General features: G+C 39.8%; 1 protein-coding gene across 1 annotated transcript; it reads right to left on the bottom strand.

Annotated features, from left to right (window-relative positions):
- Positions 1-188: 188 nt before the first annotated feature.
- On the bottom strand, positions 189-14,712 carry spmip7 (sperm microtubule inner protein 7; the record flags this gene model as incomplete). The annotated part of the gene is made up of 10 exons (XM_084374952.1): positions 189-244; positions 552-4,135; positions 5,931-6,017; positions 6,221-6,328; positions 7,757-7,798; positions 7,894-7,961; positions 10,348-10,486; positions 10,904-10,986; positions 12,223-12,320; positions 14,292-14,712. The coding sequence occupies 9 exons, from the start codon at positions 14,710-14,712 to the stop codon at positions 3,985-3,987; spliced, it is 1,197 nt and encodes a 398-aa protein (XP_084231078.1). The 3' UTR covers positions 189-244; positions 552-3,984.
- Positions 14,713-16,473: the final 1,761 nt, after the last annotated feature.

The raw sequence follows: 16,473 nt of genomic DNA, 5'->3' as shown, positions 1-16,473 counted from the left end.
CAATTTAATGCGGCAGTAATATTAATAAAAAAACATCAAATAAAATAGTAAAACACTGACAGGGAGCAGTTAACTGCAGAATAACTTCTACTTTTGATACTTTAAGTAGAGTTTGCTGATAATTCTTACATACTTTTAAGGACTATTTTCACTGTGTGGTATTAGTACTTGTACTTACAGGTCTGAATACTTCTTCCACCACTGCAATCTCATAGTCGAAGAGTGATGAGTGCCGATATAGTGTCTGAGATCATTCAAAGAAATATAAATTGTGGATTAATATTGATGGAAATTCTTAAATAAATAATGAGTTACACCTCTGGTTTGGCAAAAGTAACTCACCTCTCATTTTCAGATATGTCCTGTCATTATAATCTCATATGAATATCTGCTGGAGTGGATGTTGGCTGTAATTACTGTGTTTCAAATTACTCATGCACCCAAAGCTTATACTATTAAAGTGGATCTTTTTGCCACCCAGAAATGTACGATTAAGTCACAGGAGTTTACACTTCATATTGCTGAACATGTGGTGGTTTTACTGCATTTACCTTCCACTGTTTTCTCTGCTTGTGACTGTTTTTCCCACTATCCCACAGTCCTCAGGCCCCTCAGAGCAACTCTTATCTCAGGAGAGGCCGTGTGTGCTGGATTGCTGAGTCACCTTTCATGGGAGGCTGCCCTTATCTCCTAAGAAGCACAGCATTCAGGCAGTTGGTTGCAAAAGGAGGAACTTTTGGGCAGGAGCGCTGTGGCCTGCTGTGTCTTCACGGCTCATAATACGGATTGCAGCAACGCTTGCTGACTTCCTCAAAGCCTCTCGGCCACCTCTGCTTTGTCTGCGAGGTCAGACGCTAGCAGCTTTTGGACGTAAGCAGGTGTGAAAAAGCTGCAGGATGAGCCACTCATGAGGCCACACAGAGGGAATGCTGGGACTGAATGTGACTCAGTGCTATCGGTGAACGCAGAGGGGGTCCAATCATGACTGTGGTCTTCCTTGAGATACCGTCCCAGTGACACAGCAGCTTCACTCACTGTGGGTCTAAGAGGCAAAATGCTGTAAGGACAATGATTCAGTTGAGTTTTTAGAGAAGCTGCTGCAGAGGTGGGATCAATACTCACCGCTGGCTGAGTTGCTGATCATCATCCTAACGTCTGACTTCTATAAAACATGTGTAAATTCTTATTGGTCATGTGGAAACACTTTCAAATTGAAGGATCTTTCTGCAGGGGGCTTTAATGTTTTATAAGATTACTTAATTCTGCAGCGTTCAAGATTATGCTACATGTACGGACTGTAATCCACGACTGCAAATCAAACTAAACATTACCCTCTGTGCCTTCGGGTTAATCCACAACCTGAAGTAAGCCATGTTGCTGTAATTAATATCATTACCTGGCAAGTCTCAAAACATCATCAGGCAATGTAGCCGGGCGACTACCGAACAAAAGGCTCCGGCTGCTTCTTATTTCATGGATCTTTAAGCAGTATTCACTGTTTCACATTTGGAAGCAAGAGCAGCATGTAACCCTTAATTGGTTTCAACACCTTAATAAGTCAAAGACGTTCAAGGCTGATAATCACATTAAATAGTCCAATTTATCTAAAAAGTCAATTGCAAACTGAAAAACTCCCTTTCTTTAGGAATGCATTATGCTGTGAGGATGTCAGAGTAAATTAAATTCCCCTCTGCACACTAAAGCATCTATTTCCTTATGGTAATTATCTGCTGGAATAGACGTGTCACTAGAAGGAGTCAGGCATGCTTGACATTTAGCCTTTTTATGGAGAGGCGATGAGTAAAAATTAAGATGAGGAAAAGGAAATTAATCTCCAGCCCAGGCAGGCATTGAGAGATCCTGGAGGATAGCGGCTGAATCAATCATGATGTTTGTGAGCCTGTTTTGAAAAGGAGCCGGTGATGAGATTCAGACCACAGGCTGGAAAATCTGACGAGGAGGGGGAGGGGGAGTGGGGTAGCTTCTTTAGCAAATAGAGTTATGATTGCTGCGAGAAGGTTTTACGCAATTTTATTGGTTTTAAACACAACAGCAAACATACAAACTTGGGTACAATACTAATTTAAAAGAAAAAAAAAGGGAAATTATTTTTTTTTTGCTGAGAGTTTAATGAGAGGATTTATGACAAAACATCCTAAGTATGTGAAATAATGATCAGTAATTTGTTTTAAAATGGTTTAGTTCATGGTAACTAAGTCTGGTCCCTCCATCATTTCATAAAGTGGTTAATGTGGAATGCTGGTTTTCTAAATTTAGCCTTAAATTCAACATTGTTCAGCACATTAACTGGTGGTTACTAGACGTCAATCACTAACAGAGCTGTGAGCTGACATCGAGCCAAAAGGAAGAGTGCACTCTCTAGATTTGATGGATTTACGACAATGCAAAGGAGAGGATCAATCTGAAGAAATCTGCACTGTACAATGTTGGTGTGTTTAATGACTCTGAGCTACTAAAGGGAAAATGTACACATCTTTTACACATGAAGTCTAGTTTACTTGTCAAGAGTGTTAATGTGTTACAATACAGTCACATAACCCGGTAATGTTCGTTTGCAAGTGGACATGTGCGCTATCTCACCGGGAGTGTTCTTAGCTGGCTTGCTAACGTTACCCATTAAAATACATTTGGGAGTCACCTGTGTCTGTTCGTTGTATGTGTGAACCCTGTAGCCTCATTAAGCTAACAGTTGATGGTCAGTTGAGAATCCTAAAAAGTAGGCATATGTCTCGTTAAAATTATTTTGTTGTATTATTTTGTTTTGACACGTGGCATGTAGGTGGAAAGGATTTCAAGTTGTCTAAAGCCCTTAGTGCAGCTGCGTGGGTAATCGAAGTTAAGTGACAATGTGTCTAATTATTTTTGCTTTTGATTAACTTGTTAAGTAATTAAATTACTATTAATAAAAGTAATTTGAGTAGCTTGCTCTTGCTCCTCACAAAGAGTACAATACGGCTTGAACAATGTCTTCTGTAGCTCTAATGGAGTTTTCAAAGTTTGAAAAAATAACCCTAATGATGTCTGCTGCATTATGGGAAATGTAGGATCCAATATTTTTTATTTTGACTTATACTAGTTATTAAAATGTAGGATATCTCAGCCTCTGCAGCTTCAATTTTTACCCTTCTTTTTCAAATCTGTCTCTCGTGAGACCACTATCATTACGGAAACCAAATACTTAATCACTGAAGCGCCTTTTTCATGTCAATAAATGTAAAATAATATAATTGAGATGTGGATTAAAATCTAGATGCATTAGTGATCGCACAACTCCTCACAAAGTCAGCAGTGTGTTCAAGCAAAAAAAAATCCTTGTGCAATGTAAATCTAAACAAAATATAGATGAAGAGAAACAGGAAAACCAGCTCATCCCTATTTCCTGTCTAAGCGTGAAGCTGCACAAACCACAGACATAAAGCTATAGCTGGCAGACACTTAATAATGTCAATCTGCGTTACAGACACAGCTATAGAAAACCAATGCCTCTAACTGATGTGCACAGCATAGACTGCAAACTGTATTTAATATGTTCCTCCTGAGCAAAGTATCTTTGGTTAATACCAAAACGTTACTCATAATGCATCTATTGTACCTGGTGATGTATACTGTTAGATATGTAACATTAGTGCAGGAAATCCTCACTTCCCTAAATATTTTCTGTATGGTCCCTTTGCCCTTCATGACTGAAACACAGAGTGTGGGCTGAAATACACACACACATACACACACACAGTGAGCGAGTAAGTGAGTCAGTGAGAGAGCGAATGTTTAAAAGGACAAAGCAAGAGCTCACTACCCAGAGTTAGAAAACCACTCATCTAAATCAGGGAAATTATGATAATGGGGCATCTCATTATTCTCCAACTCACTCCGAATCAGTCACTGACATCACATCATTATAGACGTATTCATATAAACAGATTGGATGGCATAAAAAGGAAGGCTGGCACCTTCAAAACTTTCTCATCTGCTTTGTCTAATGCCTCCCCGTGTGCTTGTGTGTGAGGCAGGAAGTGCAGGTCTCAGGAAGGGGTTGCAGGGGGTCACAGTGGTCACCGTTCTGGAGAGGGGCGCCACATGTCCAAAAGTGGGACTCCCCGATTCTTCAAATGTCCTGTGAAAATACTATGATTTTGAATAAGTAAGCTATAGATTATTTTGGATCAAGTAAAAATCCAAGAACCCAATAGTAAATCTCATCATGAAAAAATAAGACTGCTGCTTAAAACACACCCATAGACACTCGTGTAGTGAGTGAGCTTTGGCAAGCAAAAATCCTGAAGACGTCTGACCGTTGCAGCAGACAGTTAATCAATCCAAGAGCTTGTCTTTTTTCTGGTTTGAGGAAAAAATATGGGAGGCCAGCCTAATCAGCAGAGGAAACAGATCTCAGGGGGTGTCGGGCACCAGGAAAATGGATCTGGGTTGTGAAAAACCACGATTACCACGAGCTGCTCTGGATTCAGCCATCTGGAGATGCCTGCTCCAAAAGCCGGTAAAGTTCGCTCAACTGGGGCCCAACTAGGAAACAGGTTTACACCTCCTTAACAGACAGCCAACACTCCCAGAGCGGCTTGTGCTACACAGCATGATGTTTGAAGTGTTTAGCTTTTTCATTCATATAAACTCAGATTTTTACAGTTAAGCTGGCTGTTAAAACTCTTATTTTAAGACATTATATTATCTGAAATTAAACATTTTCCTTTGCTTTTTAAGCCATGTGAGAAAATCAGAAATCTGCTGTGAAATCTACGCAACAATGTTATTTTGCCCTTACATTAACCTTCTTGTCATCTTCGCCCCAATTTTCCAAGACTTCCAATTTCCTTCCTGTCTGTCTTCAGGAATGACATGCACTGTTTTTTCATCTCTTTATTAACATTTCCAATTACTGTAGTCTTTACCAACTGACCATTAAGTTGTATGTCACCAGCCCACTCATCCAAAAAGAATAAGATGCACATGCAGCGGATGCAAAGACTTGAAGCTTAAAGTGATGCCACACAGGGAGAAAAAAGACAGCGAGCTAAAAATAAAGCCAAAGAAAAATCTAAGGGATGGAAAATTATCATTCATAATTTTTTATACTAATCATAGGCCATTTTTGACGTTGTATTCATCTTGCATGCCCATTGAACAGTGACACTCCTTTATTTCTCTTCAAACACAGATATCATGTATTTTTCTTGATATGTAGGACTTTTGTAATTTGTACCTTTGCCTGGACCTGAATTAGACTTAAGTGCCGCTGTGCCTCTTACACCATCTTCTTGTGACTTGTAGCAAAATGATAATGATGTTTTTCTTGGTCACGATAAAATGTAAATGAATAAACTCATGGTAATCTCTGTGAGGAGTTGCCTTTGCATTGTTTGGAGTCAAAGCTTGCTGCTCTGACATCAGACACCTGCCTCCTCAAGATGCAGTGATTGTCATAAAGGTTAAACCTTTTATTAAAAGGACTGCTTGTCTTCCGTTTCCTTTTTAAAAAATCTCTTGATATGCCCGTTAAATTCTATACTGGCTGAAAAAACACCTCAAACTATTTAAATTATTCATTCACTCAGTGAATTCACTGTAGTCTCTATTCTAATGATGATTACTCTGAGCTGTATTTAATTTTCAAAGGCACAGCAGGAAAATATGAGCACATCTGTATGTTGAAGTCAGAATATAACCTGAGGTGTGATGTCGGTGGGGAGCATTAGAACGCCCTCCAGTGGACATTCATGATAGTTTGTCCAATGTCTTAAACCCATCTAAAGATAATGTGTATGAGGATATCAGTACATGTGGGAGAAAAACATTACAGGAGATACAACAGAATATCAAGAGAATAGAAAAAGAAGAATACAGATTTATGAAATAATTGCCAGAAATGGCTTCATAAAGTGACTGTGAAGACTCACCCCGAGGAGTGTGCAGGGCTGCAGACAGCTGGAGCAGCAGAATTAACATAGACACCCTTGCCTGTATATCCAGGGATGGTGGTTCGGCTGGCACAAATCACAAGTTTACACACTGCTTATAATAATCTGTTACAGGAGGCTGAATATCTCCATGTGAGAGGAATTTTAAAGTAACAACTGTTTAATTCTCCAGAGTGTTATGAAATATTTCAAGTGCAAAATAAATTTCATGCCCACTGAGCTCTGGAGAGCCACAGAAAGTGTATATGTGTGTGATTATGTTGTCTTACCGTGCTGTAGCCGTGTACGGGGGGATGATGCTCCTCTTCAGGGTCAGGGGGTGAAAGTCTTCATCCATGTTGTCAATGTTATGCATGTTCTCAGAGCCGATCGTACCGCTGCAAACACACGAGAACAGATACACATTTACAATACATTTCTTAAGTGAATCTCCTGTTATATTGATGTTTGTCTGATTTCCTTCAAAAATGGCTTTATTAACATACAGTAGATAAATCTAGGGATGCACAAAATTGGATTTTTGCAGATATCAGACATGCGATATGTTTCGACCTTTCCGCCTAATTTCAGAGAACATCAAATCTCTCTCGTAGTGGAATTGACATATCATCGTGCCGACTCTCATCATGATGGCCCACTGGTAGATGCAGACATGCAATGCTTTTCAAAATGTACACATTCATTGGGCAAAATAAGAAAACTACTTGGACGGTGGTTGACGTTATTGTGCGTAATTAAAGCATCATCTTAGAGTTTAACCTTCATGAAAATCACTGCCCAAGTTTTAATTTTCCTCACAGATTGTTGTCTCTGTCTCCTGCCCAGGGACTACAGATGTAAATACGCTTATAACTGTGCACTGTCCCTGTCAAATAAACAAAGAAATAAATCCTCTCAGGCTGTCATATTTGCAGCAATATTATTTCTCAGCTGATATTTTATTTTCAAGCCGATGAAACGCTGAAATGCCATGCATCCCTAATAAAAACTGTGTAATTCAGATACCAAATGTTTGAATATTTTATATGGTCTGGGCCCCAAATGAAGAATGAAATGATTGAAACTTTCATTTAGTTGATTTCCTGTCTCCCCACAGTGTTATATGACAGGGGAGAAGAGTGATGCAATCATTTTCGATATTTAATTTTCCAATTTTTCGGTCCAGCAAAAAAGCAAAAAAGCAAAAGTGACCTGAGATCATTACTGAACCACAACCGTGCAACTGGGCTCTATATATTCTTGGATCCAGTTGTTCTTTGGGCCCTCTGCGGTCTTCTCAGTGATTAGACTGAATAGGTTTAAGCAGTACGTAGCGTGTTCAGCTGATATTCTGTGATTCTTACCTTCTCTTTCTTTTGTGCAGTTTTAAGAGAAGCATAAATGTGCACTTTACACTGACACAGAAGCCTCGCTCTGTATGAATTTGCACATGTTTTGATATTAAACTTCAAATTTCTTGAACTACTACCTGGGGATTTGTTCTTTCTTATTTAACTGTTGCTCTGAGGTATCTCTGTCTCTTCCTGTCCTTTCAGCTGTCAGTCATGTTGAACAATGTGATGTGTTTTGTTCTCCATGTACCTCTCCATTACATTTTTTGATAATCCTTCACACAAAACAACATCTCTTCGTAAAAAAAGAAGACTTTCTACAACCTAAAAGCATGAAAGACAATTAAAAATACAGAGTAATCCTCTCAGCCGTCTGGCTGTCCCAAATAAAGCTTTTCTGGCAGGTGATTCACACTTTTGAATGACAATGTGTGTAAGACATTTGTGCTGATCCCTCAAACAGGAAGTACTCACGTGTACAGAGGGATCTGACCTGACCTCGGACATCCACTGCAGCTGGAAAGAAGAGAAAGAAGATGTTGATCCAAAGCTGTTGATTATCATTTACCAAACTGTTCTTAAACTGTTCTCACTGTTTGTTGGAAACTTACAATGAAACAGGTTTCTTGGCATCATTCCTACACCGAAGCTGCTGTCTGTTCCACTCAGCTCCAACAGACTACGGAAGGACAGTAGGATTAGATATTTATTAAGAAACTCAGCTCTTACACTTCACCACATAAACACACAGAGGTAGACGTGACAATGTTCAGGTTGGCAACCTGTAATCTGACCTGAACTTCAACAATATTCTCAATCACCTTCGAAGCAGAGCTCTTTGAAAAAGCTGCATGCAGGGTTTTATCATCAGGACATTATTACCACATTGATTTGAAGATATTTGACGCATACGTCTGGTACCATTGCAGATTTTTGTCCTTTCAACAAATCCCATGAAAACACAAAAACAATATGTTATACTGTCTCTCAGCACTTCTCCAGCCTGACTGTGGCTCTCAGCCAGATCAGAGATCAAATCTTCTATTGTTTCATTTTTAATTTCCTGAAACAGCAGGGCACTGTACAGCGAACAGTACTCAAACTCGCGTAAACAGAATACCATCGTTCATGTATTAACACGCATTTTGTGCACTAGTCAGTAATGGTGGCAGGTTGGCATATGGGGGATTGACTCAGATTAAACTACAGTGCCCATTTTCATCGCTATGAGGATCAGTGCCAACGGTGTGGCTCACTGTTTCTTTTTAATATTTTTTTGAACATCACTAAAAGCCCATAGCACAGACGGGTAAGCGACAACAGGGTAGAGTGGCCATTAGGAGTATCGAGTATGTTTCCCGGTGGAGTGCTACACACTCAACTGGACGAATGCAGTGAAAATACACACACACACACACGAGAGAGAGAGAGAGATACAGAGAGCGATGGAAAAGTTATAAAGTTATGAGAGCAGAAGTTGAAATCCTGAAAAAAACAAAACCACAGCAAACAACTACGAACAAAAGACATTACGTCACAACAATGTTATGTCTTGAAAACTTGTTTTACTCGAAGTAGAATTGAAGAATTCGATCTTTTCAAGGAAGACATTCTTCTGAGGGTTGTAAATGAATTCACGCATACTTGGGATCAAAGCTCGCTCCCCTACAGCTGCCTTTTCATTGTTTGAATATTTTGTCTTGAAATAAAAATACGTTATTATTGAGGACATGCTTCATGACTTCTAAAATGAAATCAGTTGGAGGCATGGTTTCCTGCCAGCCAGATAAATAGTATTTACTAGCATGTATGCTTTCTGAATGCACAATATTGGTGTACAGAGATTCCACATCAGGAGTAACTAGAGAAGTGTCTTCAACTTCACCAGTTTCTCACAGCGGTCTTGTATCCTGTACATGAGATGGAAGTTCATGCACAAATGGTTTTAAGAAATAGTCAATATATTGAGGATGCTGACTCAGTCAAAGTCAAAGTCTGCCAGGGGGATTGTCTTTTGGCGTCTTTATGTATTTCTGGTTGTATGTAAAATGCAGCTATTCTGGGATATTCACTACTCACATGCGGTGATCCAACCATGATCTTTAGCTCTGCTCAGGAGGGCTGTCAGGTCACATTTCATATTGAAAAGGGAATTAATTTGAAGTTCTTGGTCGTACTTACAGATGTGACATGGAAAGGCCCATTTATTTTTTTGTCCCAAAGTGTACCATGCCTTCAAATGTAAATGGAAGAAATCAATTTTGGTTTCAAATTCATCCGGGTTGTGTGTGAGGGAAAAGGATTAGCCTTTTGGACAAAACTTGCATGTGAGAAGGACTTAGCTCCTTGTCACCATGTGATTACAGCACATGGTGGGTCCTACGCATCTGGCTGCGCAGACCCTCTCTGGTTGATCCTCTCCATTGAGAGCGTCCTCTTCTTGGTCATTGGCATGTTTTTCATGTCTTGGAGGTTGTTTGGAGAGTGGTGGCTATTCTTCTTCCAAAAAACTACTGCTTGTTGCAGCTGTATTCTTACATTGTGAGGGGGGTTGGATTCACCATTGCTGCTGGTGAGGTTAAATGACACCGATCTATCGCTGTGACGCTGTTTTTTCTTCTCAAGTGAATTCTTATAACTTGAGGTTTTTGACCTTGACTGTAGTATTACAGCTTATTTCTTTAAAAAAGATGAGTTTCCCTTATTTTACAGGTATATTCTTTTCAGAAGAATACATCTGTATGTATTTATGGTAAATCTACAAATTAATTTAGTTTTTACAGTGCAGTGTAACACAGTAGAATCAATCAAACTTTAGAAAAACTACCTCGAAAACATTTATCCCTTTCACTAAAACCAAACACGAAACACATACACTTTTGTGTGTGGGTTGAAAAGTGACTTTCATTTTCAAACAGTTTGACTTTTATTTTGTTTGTTCAGGGTTAGATAGATTTTTGCTTTCTCGAAAACCATCAGTGATTAATCGCTTCTGCACAGCAACCAGCTGAACATCTCCCGCATCTGGAGAAACAACTGGCTATGTTTGACTCTCCAAGGCTCACCTGCCACAGCTGAGGTCTACTATTGTAGCGCCTCGTTGAGGGACGCTCACTCACTGGGTCTGCCATTTTCTCCAGGGTCGTTTCTGGTGCCTTCAAGCGCCGGGGTAACTTTGTATCCCAGCTGACTTCCTCATAACTCCTGCAGACAGACAGGGAATTGCAGCCATTAAACATCAGAACCATGTGCCTTGAGTGTTATTGATTAATCTTGATTCCCAAAAGTTATTTGCTTTAATTTGAATTGTTAAATAGCCCTGTTGTTGCACAAAGTATACTAGACAGCTTATTAATTCTCGAGCTAATTCTTCCCCAAGGCTTTAAGCCAGGCTACACTTCATCTACATCATTTCATTGAGCAGCAATTAACACAACAAGAGGACACACTGCTCCCTGATGACATCACTGGAGCACAAAATCAAACCCAGTCGCTCTCAATGACACTCGAAGAAAAATGACGGTGTGTGGACATAATGAATCGTGTGGGAGGTGAGCTTTGTTCTGCTTGATTGTTTTTATCATCATTCAAATGAGACAATTAAAAGGTCAGTGGTCTGACCTCTGTGTCGCAGAAGTGTATCTGAAGCGTCGAACTGCTGGTGAGTTGTCCGTCCACAGCCTCAGAGCAGAGGAGAAGCCATCCTTAAAAAAACAATATACATCGTTTTAATATTAATTATATTGTCAGTGGTTTTATATTGTGTCCATTTGAAAGGGTAAATACTAAATAAATAATAACATAAGAAGAACGGCAGCTCGCCAGTGTGGCAATATGTCAAGTTTAAAGCAGGAGAAAATGGCGAGCCAAGGGACTTGAATGAAACCACATTGCCGTAAGATGATAGTGTTGTCTATCACGACAATATTGAGATATAAAATTTTGGATAACGTCCAGGCCTAGAAGAGACCACCAAAGTTATTAAAACTCATCCATTGAGGCAATCCAGCTGTTGGGACATTTCCCTAAAAGACTGCAACACTGGAAAATCACTGAATCACAAGATCACCAAAGTCATTGAGATGAGTCCTTAGAGAATCATAAATATCTGTGCCAGATACCCAACTGTAGCAATTCAGTCAATATTTGTTGAGATATTAGTCCCTTGAGCAACTCTGCTACTTGCTTAAAACTACACGTTAGGATGACGTCAAAACATCAGATACGCTCTCTTCTTAATGACTGGCTCATCTTAATGAGCCAATCAAACAATTTAATGTTTTTACACATCAGCAAACAATACTGTGTTCAAACTCACTCCTTCCACATCTCAATCTGCTTCAATACAGACACCAATCAGGCCTCCATTCACCAGACAACACTTCAAACTCTCCACTGCAACTGAGCACTGTAAAGCCTCTCTTAAACCATAATAATGTATGTCAAGGTAATTATAATTACACCAATTAGCAGACTCAGAAAACAAAATAGTGCTAATAAAGCATGATTATGTTCTCACTATGAACACCTGCCCACATAGCAGTGTGTTAATGTGATGCTTTCACATGTGTGGTGAGACCTAGAGGGAAGGGTGTGTTAATGGACTACTCTTTCATATTTAATACGCGTTCGTGATTTAATAGTGAGGTGATTAATTCACCAGTGATGTGATGAAATGTAATAATAAGTAATTTGTCAGGAAACCATGCCAGCATTAGTTCAACCAAATGTTTGCTGTGTCTGCACGGCACTAAAATGAATGTATAAATCAATGAGTGTGTATGTGCTCAGAGAGTTAAACAGGAAAAATGAAGGAAAATGAAAACAACAACCTGTTGAGGCTCACACTGTATATTAACACAAAGAGACAGAATGGGAAAAGTACTAAGTTAACAAGGTGCTGTTTTGAAAACACTTCAGTCGAGTGCCACTTCACCCACCTGAGGTCCAGCGTGTTTATCAGGGAACCTGCTGTGCGAAGACGCTTCAGTCGATGCCCTCGGTGAGTGTGGTTGAACATTAACAGGACTGGTTGAACCTTAACATAACACAACAACAGTAAAGACTCTGAGACGCAGGTAAATTGCCTACTATAACTATGCACAGTAGCAACTGCTCTCAAGGCCATATAACCCTGCGAGGATGCCCTGGGGCTAAACTCAGCCATGGCCCCCTAATGGAGCCCTATTCCTCAAACTCTCCGTGAATTGTGTATGAACCCCGTTGCCTTTCAGCGCCCATGAGGTGCAGAGCAAACAGCAGACTACAAATTACACCTTAATATTGCAGTGTTTGGCTTAGAGACGCAGAAAGCAACTAGCACTTCTGTTATTGATCACTACCTGCCCCAGGTTTGCTGCGTGTCGGTTTGTTAGTGATAATTCGGTGGAACAGAAATGTTAAACATTAGCAAAGCATTATGACAAGAGAAACATTTAAAATTGAACCTCAAGAAACGAACAGTTGCAACATAAAGATACGTAAAGTTTTGTGGCTCAGTGGTTTTGCAGATACGTACGTACTTTTATTGGTGATGATTGTGTCGTGTTGATTTTCATCTGTAAACATATGTTTCACTTCTAATACTTAAGTTCATGTATGAAGTACAATTACTAGCCTATTAATTATACCTACTATTCATATAGGCAACTTTCTTTTACTTTTACCAAAGTAATGTTTTAACATGTTAGTTAAGCAGTACAGCGTCTCTGCATTAAAAATAAAACAGTGGAGGGAAAACAACACATGAGGTAACAGACACTTTTACACGTTTTTAAATATCCTACCAGCTTCCTATGGGTGCTGCCATTGTTGTGTGAGGTCAGACAACCTCCTGATGTAGAGGTAGATGAACTTGCCAGAGTTTTCAAGTAGGAATTTTGACTTTGAGCAGAGTTTCAGTGTCCTTTTTGTAGTCGGAGGGTGGCAAATTTTACAACAGAACATACTGAGTCACATGGCTGGTAGTAGCTGCTAACGCTAATTAACTTACTAGCTAACAGCTCTTCTAGCTAACAATTAGCCTAGCTTAATTTGAGACTCTATTTGCTGCAAAAACAAAACACAGCAACTATAGTCAACTTACAGTATTTGATATTTCATAAAATAACATAGTTAAATTTAAGCTAAAAGATGTATTTGAGCTGGAGAAGCATTCACTTTGTTTTCCAGCATGTCTCAGTGTGACTGCACTAATGCTACTGCTGTCTGATGACCAGGAGGGGGCACTGCAGCACCCAACGTCTTGTCAACTGTTGTACAGGCAGTGCAGAACAATAAGGTCATAATAATAAGAAGAAGAAGAAGAAGAAGAAGAAGAAGAAGTAATTTTTCTCAAATATTAGTAGTTTAAAATGTTAAAAGCACCTTAACTAAAATTATTATTTTTTTAATTGCTGCTTCTAAGATTTAGATATTGCGATTTTGACAAATGTTCACAGCAGTTGTTAAGACCTACTTAACAAATCCTCTTTTTGTTGACTTCCAGTGCTTTAACCTCTCATTTCATAGTGTTGACGTGATATACAGGTATACTCTGGTACACAGTGACATCATGAGCAGCGATGCTGGATGACTTCCTGTTGCGTTCAAAGTGAGACTATTGACATATCTGTGCATCACTTTCATTAGAAGATCATTCAGTCCAAAAATTGTGATAATTATGCCCTTGATGAGCCCAAGGTGACCTATTCAAACCCAAAAAACAACAGCCCAATTCTGAAAAATGCAAATCTTCGCATTTAAGGAGTGGGTGCCAGAGAATGACTAATTGTATCATTCACAAATCATATCAGCTTTAGTCTTGTATCACTGTATTTTGTGCCCCTTAGTGTTTGGGGCCCTGAGGCAGTTGTCCTGTGCGTAAACCAGCCTTGACTTCTCCACAAAGATACATTCTCCTATTTCATAACTCCGACCTGCACTGCATCTTCTATAAATCATGATAGGCAAGTATTGATATCAATGGTGTTATTTGAGGCAAAGGTAAATATAATTTCCTGTTAGTTACCATTGAGCCTTGCTCTCAAGACTGCATCATGGATCTTCCTGGAGTTCCAGGCCTTGTCTTGTCTCAAGTCTTCACAAACATCAGAGTAGTTTGAGGCTGTTTGCGGCCTCTCTCTGAGACCTGGAGGGACCCGCAGGGCTGAAGCCACATGATGGAAATCTATGAATTTCTGTCGACCTTTGACCCCCAGGTCTACCTCTGCTCCGGCGCTCAGCTGACCGCAGCATGGATCCAGCAGGGGGATGTCATCTCGTATAGGAGCCAGGGTGACCTGGTCAGCAGGGGGGTGAAATCTAGAAAAAGGAGAATTTGCACGTCCAGGTTGGGCTCGACCACCGGCCCCGTACAAACTGGAGTTCAGTCGTTTGATGACATGTAGCTCTGCAGAGAACGGCCTGAAAGGCTCCAAAACTGCAGTCATTGTTGCCAGGGGAGAGTGTGTGTAGCTGTGTGTGTGTGTGGTCGGCAGTGCGGTCCATATATCTGCTGTCAGGCGTAATGATATAGTGAGCGATGGTTGCCCAGAGACCGTCTCTGTTTACTGCTCGGATCAAATTACTGACGTGCACAGAGGCAACATGACCTGCAGGCTGCGGAGGTGTGTAGCTCCACATACCTATGCACAACATTTATGTGTGAACATTTATTCAGTATTTGTTATAATAATGGAGAACAGAGATATAATAAACACCCACTGTATCTCTCCCAGACACACCAATGATTCACCTCAGGGGAGCATTCACGACCAATAATGTTTCCTCTGAGCTGCGATATTTTTGGCGAACTACAACTACTAATTTATCACACTGACCAAATAAAAATGTTTTTTCAGTCTTCAGGGGCAGCTATTGTCTCTGGAAAATTACTCCACACAAATGTGTCTTGATGGCAAATAATGATGAGAAGGTTTTGGCCCCGCCTCAGGGTTTAGGTAACTGACCTTCCCCAGAGAATGCCTCATTACTTCTTGTGATGAGTTAGGAATTGTTTATTTTCTTAAAAAAAGAAAGAAAAATGTTTTCCTCCCTTTTGAAGATAGAAGTTGTCCGCTTTTCCTGCAAGTGACCACTAGATGGAGTAGTAGAGCCTGTATTGTCATGTGGTGACACTAGAAACAGGCCTGTGCATGCTGCCCTGTCCCTTATGATTTAAACGACAGTTTACAAATATAACAGCAAAAAATCTAAGTCCCAGCTGTAATATTATGATGATACATTATGACAATAAAAATACCAATATAGCACAACAAGGTGACCATAAACCCAATACTGAATACCTTAGACACTCTTTAAGTCCCCGAAGAAATATTAAAATGATCCATGCGCATGCAGGCTAAACAAGTCATTTTCTCAAGTAGAAGTGGTGTTAGTCAACAGAGAAACTTCAAATGTGAGCTGTTTATTTTAAATTTGCCAGTAAACTAAATGAAAATTATGTAAATCACATGGATGTAAAAAAGTGTTTTTACAAAGGGTGTAATCTGGTGAATGCGCTGGCTTGAAAGAGCTGTCTTATATTCGCTGGAGCAAACAAACACCAAGTCCTCTGTGCCTCAGTGCTTATTAATTAGTTTGCTTGGGTTGTTTGAGATGTAATGTGCAAATGTAAATATGTCACACAAACATATAGGCACACATACTGAAGCTACATATAGCTGCAATGGTTTATATGAAGAGTGAAAGCGCCCTGGCTGGGTGGCCTTTTTCTTGGGAAAGGATCCATGTTAATGTGTCAGTGGGGATGATGGTGATGCTTGCTGATAGATGATTTTTACTCAGGCTGTCATTAGCAAATGTAAACACCCAAGAGCTGTTGAAAAGGATGTGTTAAAAATAGCCTAATTAGAGTTATTCTGATAACTGAGTGGTGAATATGCCCGACTCCCACACAGTGTTCCTCCACAAAAGGAGAGCATAACATGACACTTGTGAGATCTGATGTGGGCTACTTTTGAAAATTGCTCTTCAAATAAAAAAACATAGTGTTTGTTGCATCAGTCTTGTGTCTCATGAGAGCTGTGTTGGTTATAGTTTCATTTTCATCTCTAATGTATGAGGTTATATAGGTCCTGAGGTCCACATGATTTATTGCATTTGGAGTCCATTAATTATTTCTCCATACACCACATAAGACATAATACCCCCACAATGCTTTGTATCCCAATTATTTCAGGGGTTTTTTT

This window comes from Pagrus pagrus (assembly GCF_965226575.1).
Source record: "Pagrus pagrus genome assembly, chromosome: 15".
Lineage (NCBI taxonomy): Eukaryota > Metazoa > Chordata > Actinopteri > Spariformes > Sparidae > Pagrus > Pagrus pagrus.
Note: the sequence above shows the minus strand (reverse complement) of the source record. Positions and strands in the feature narration are given on the sequence as shown.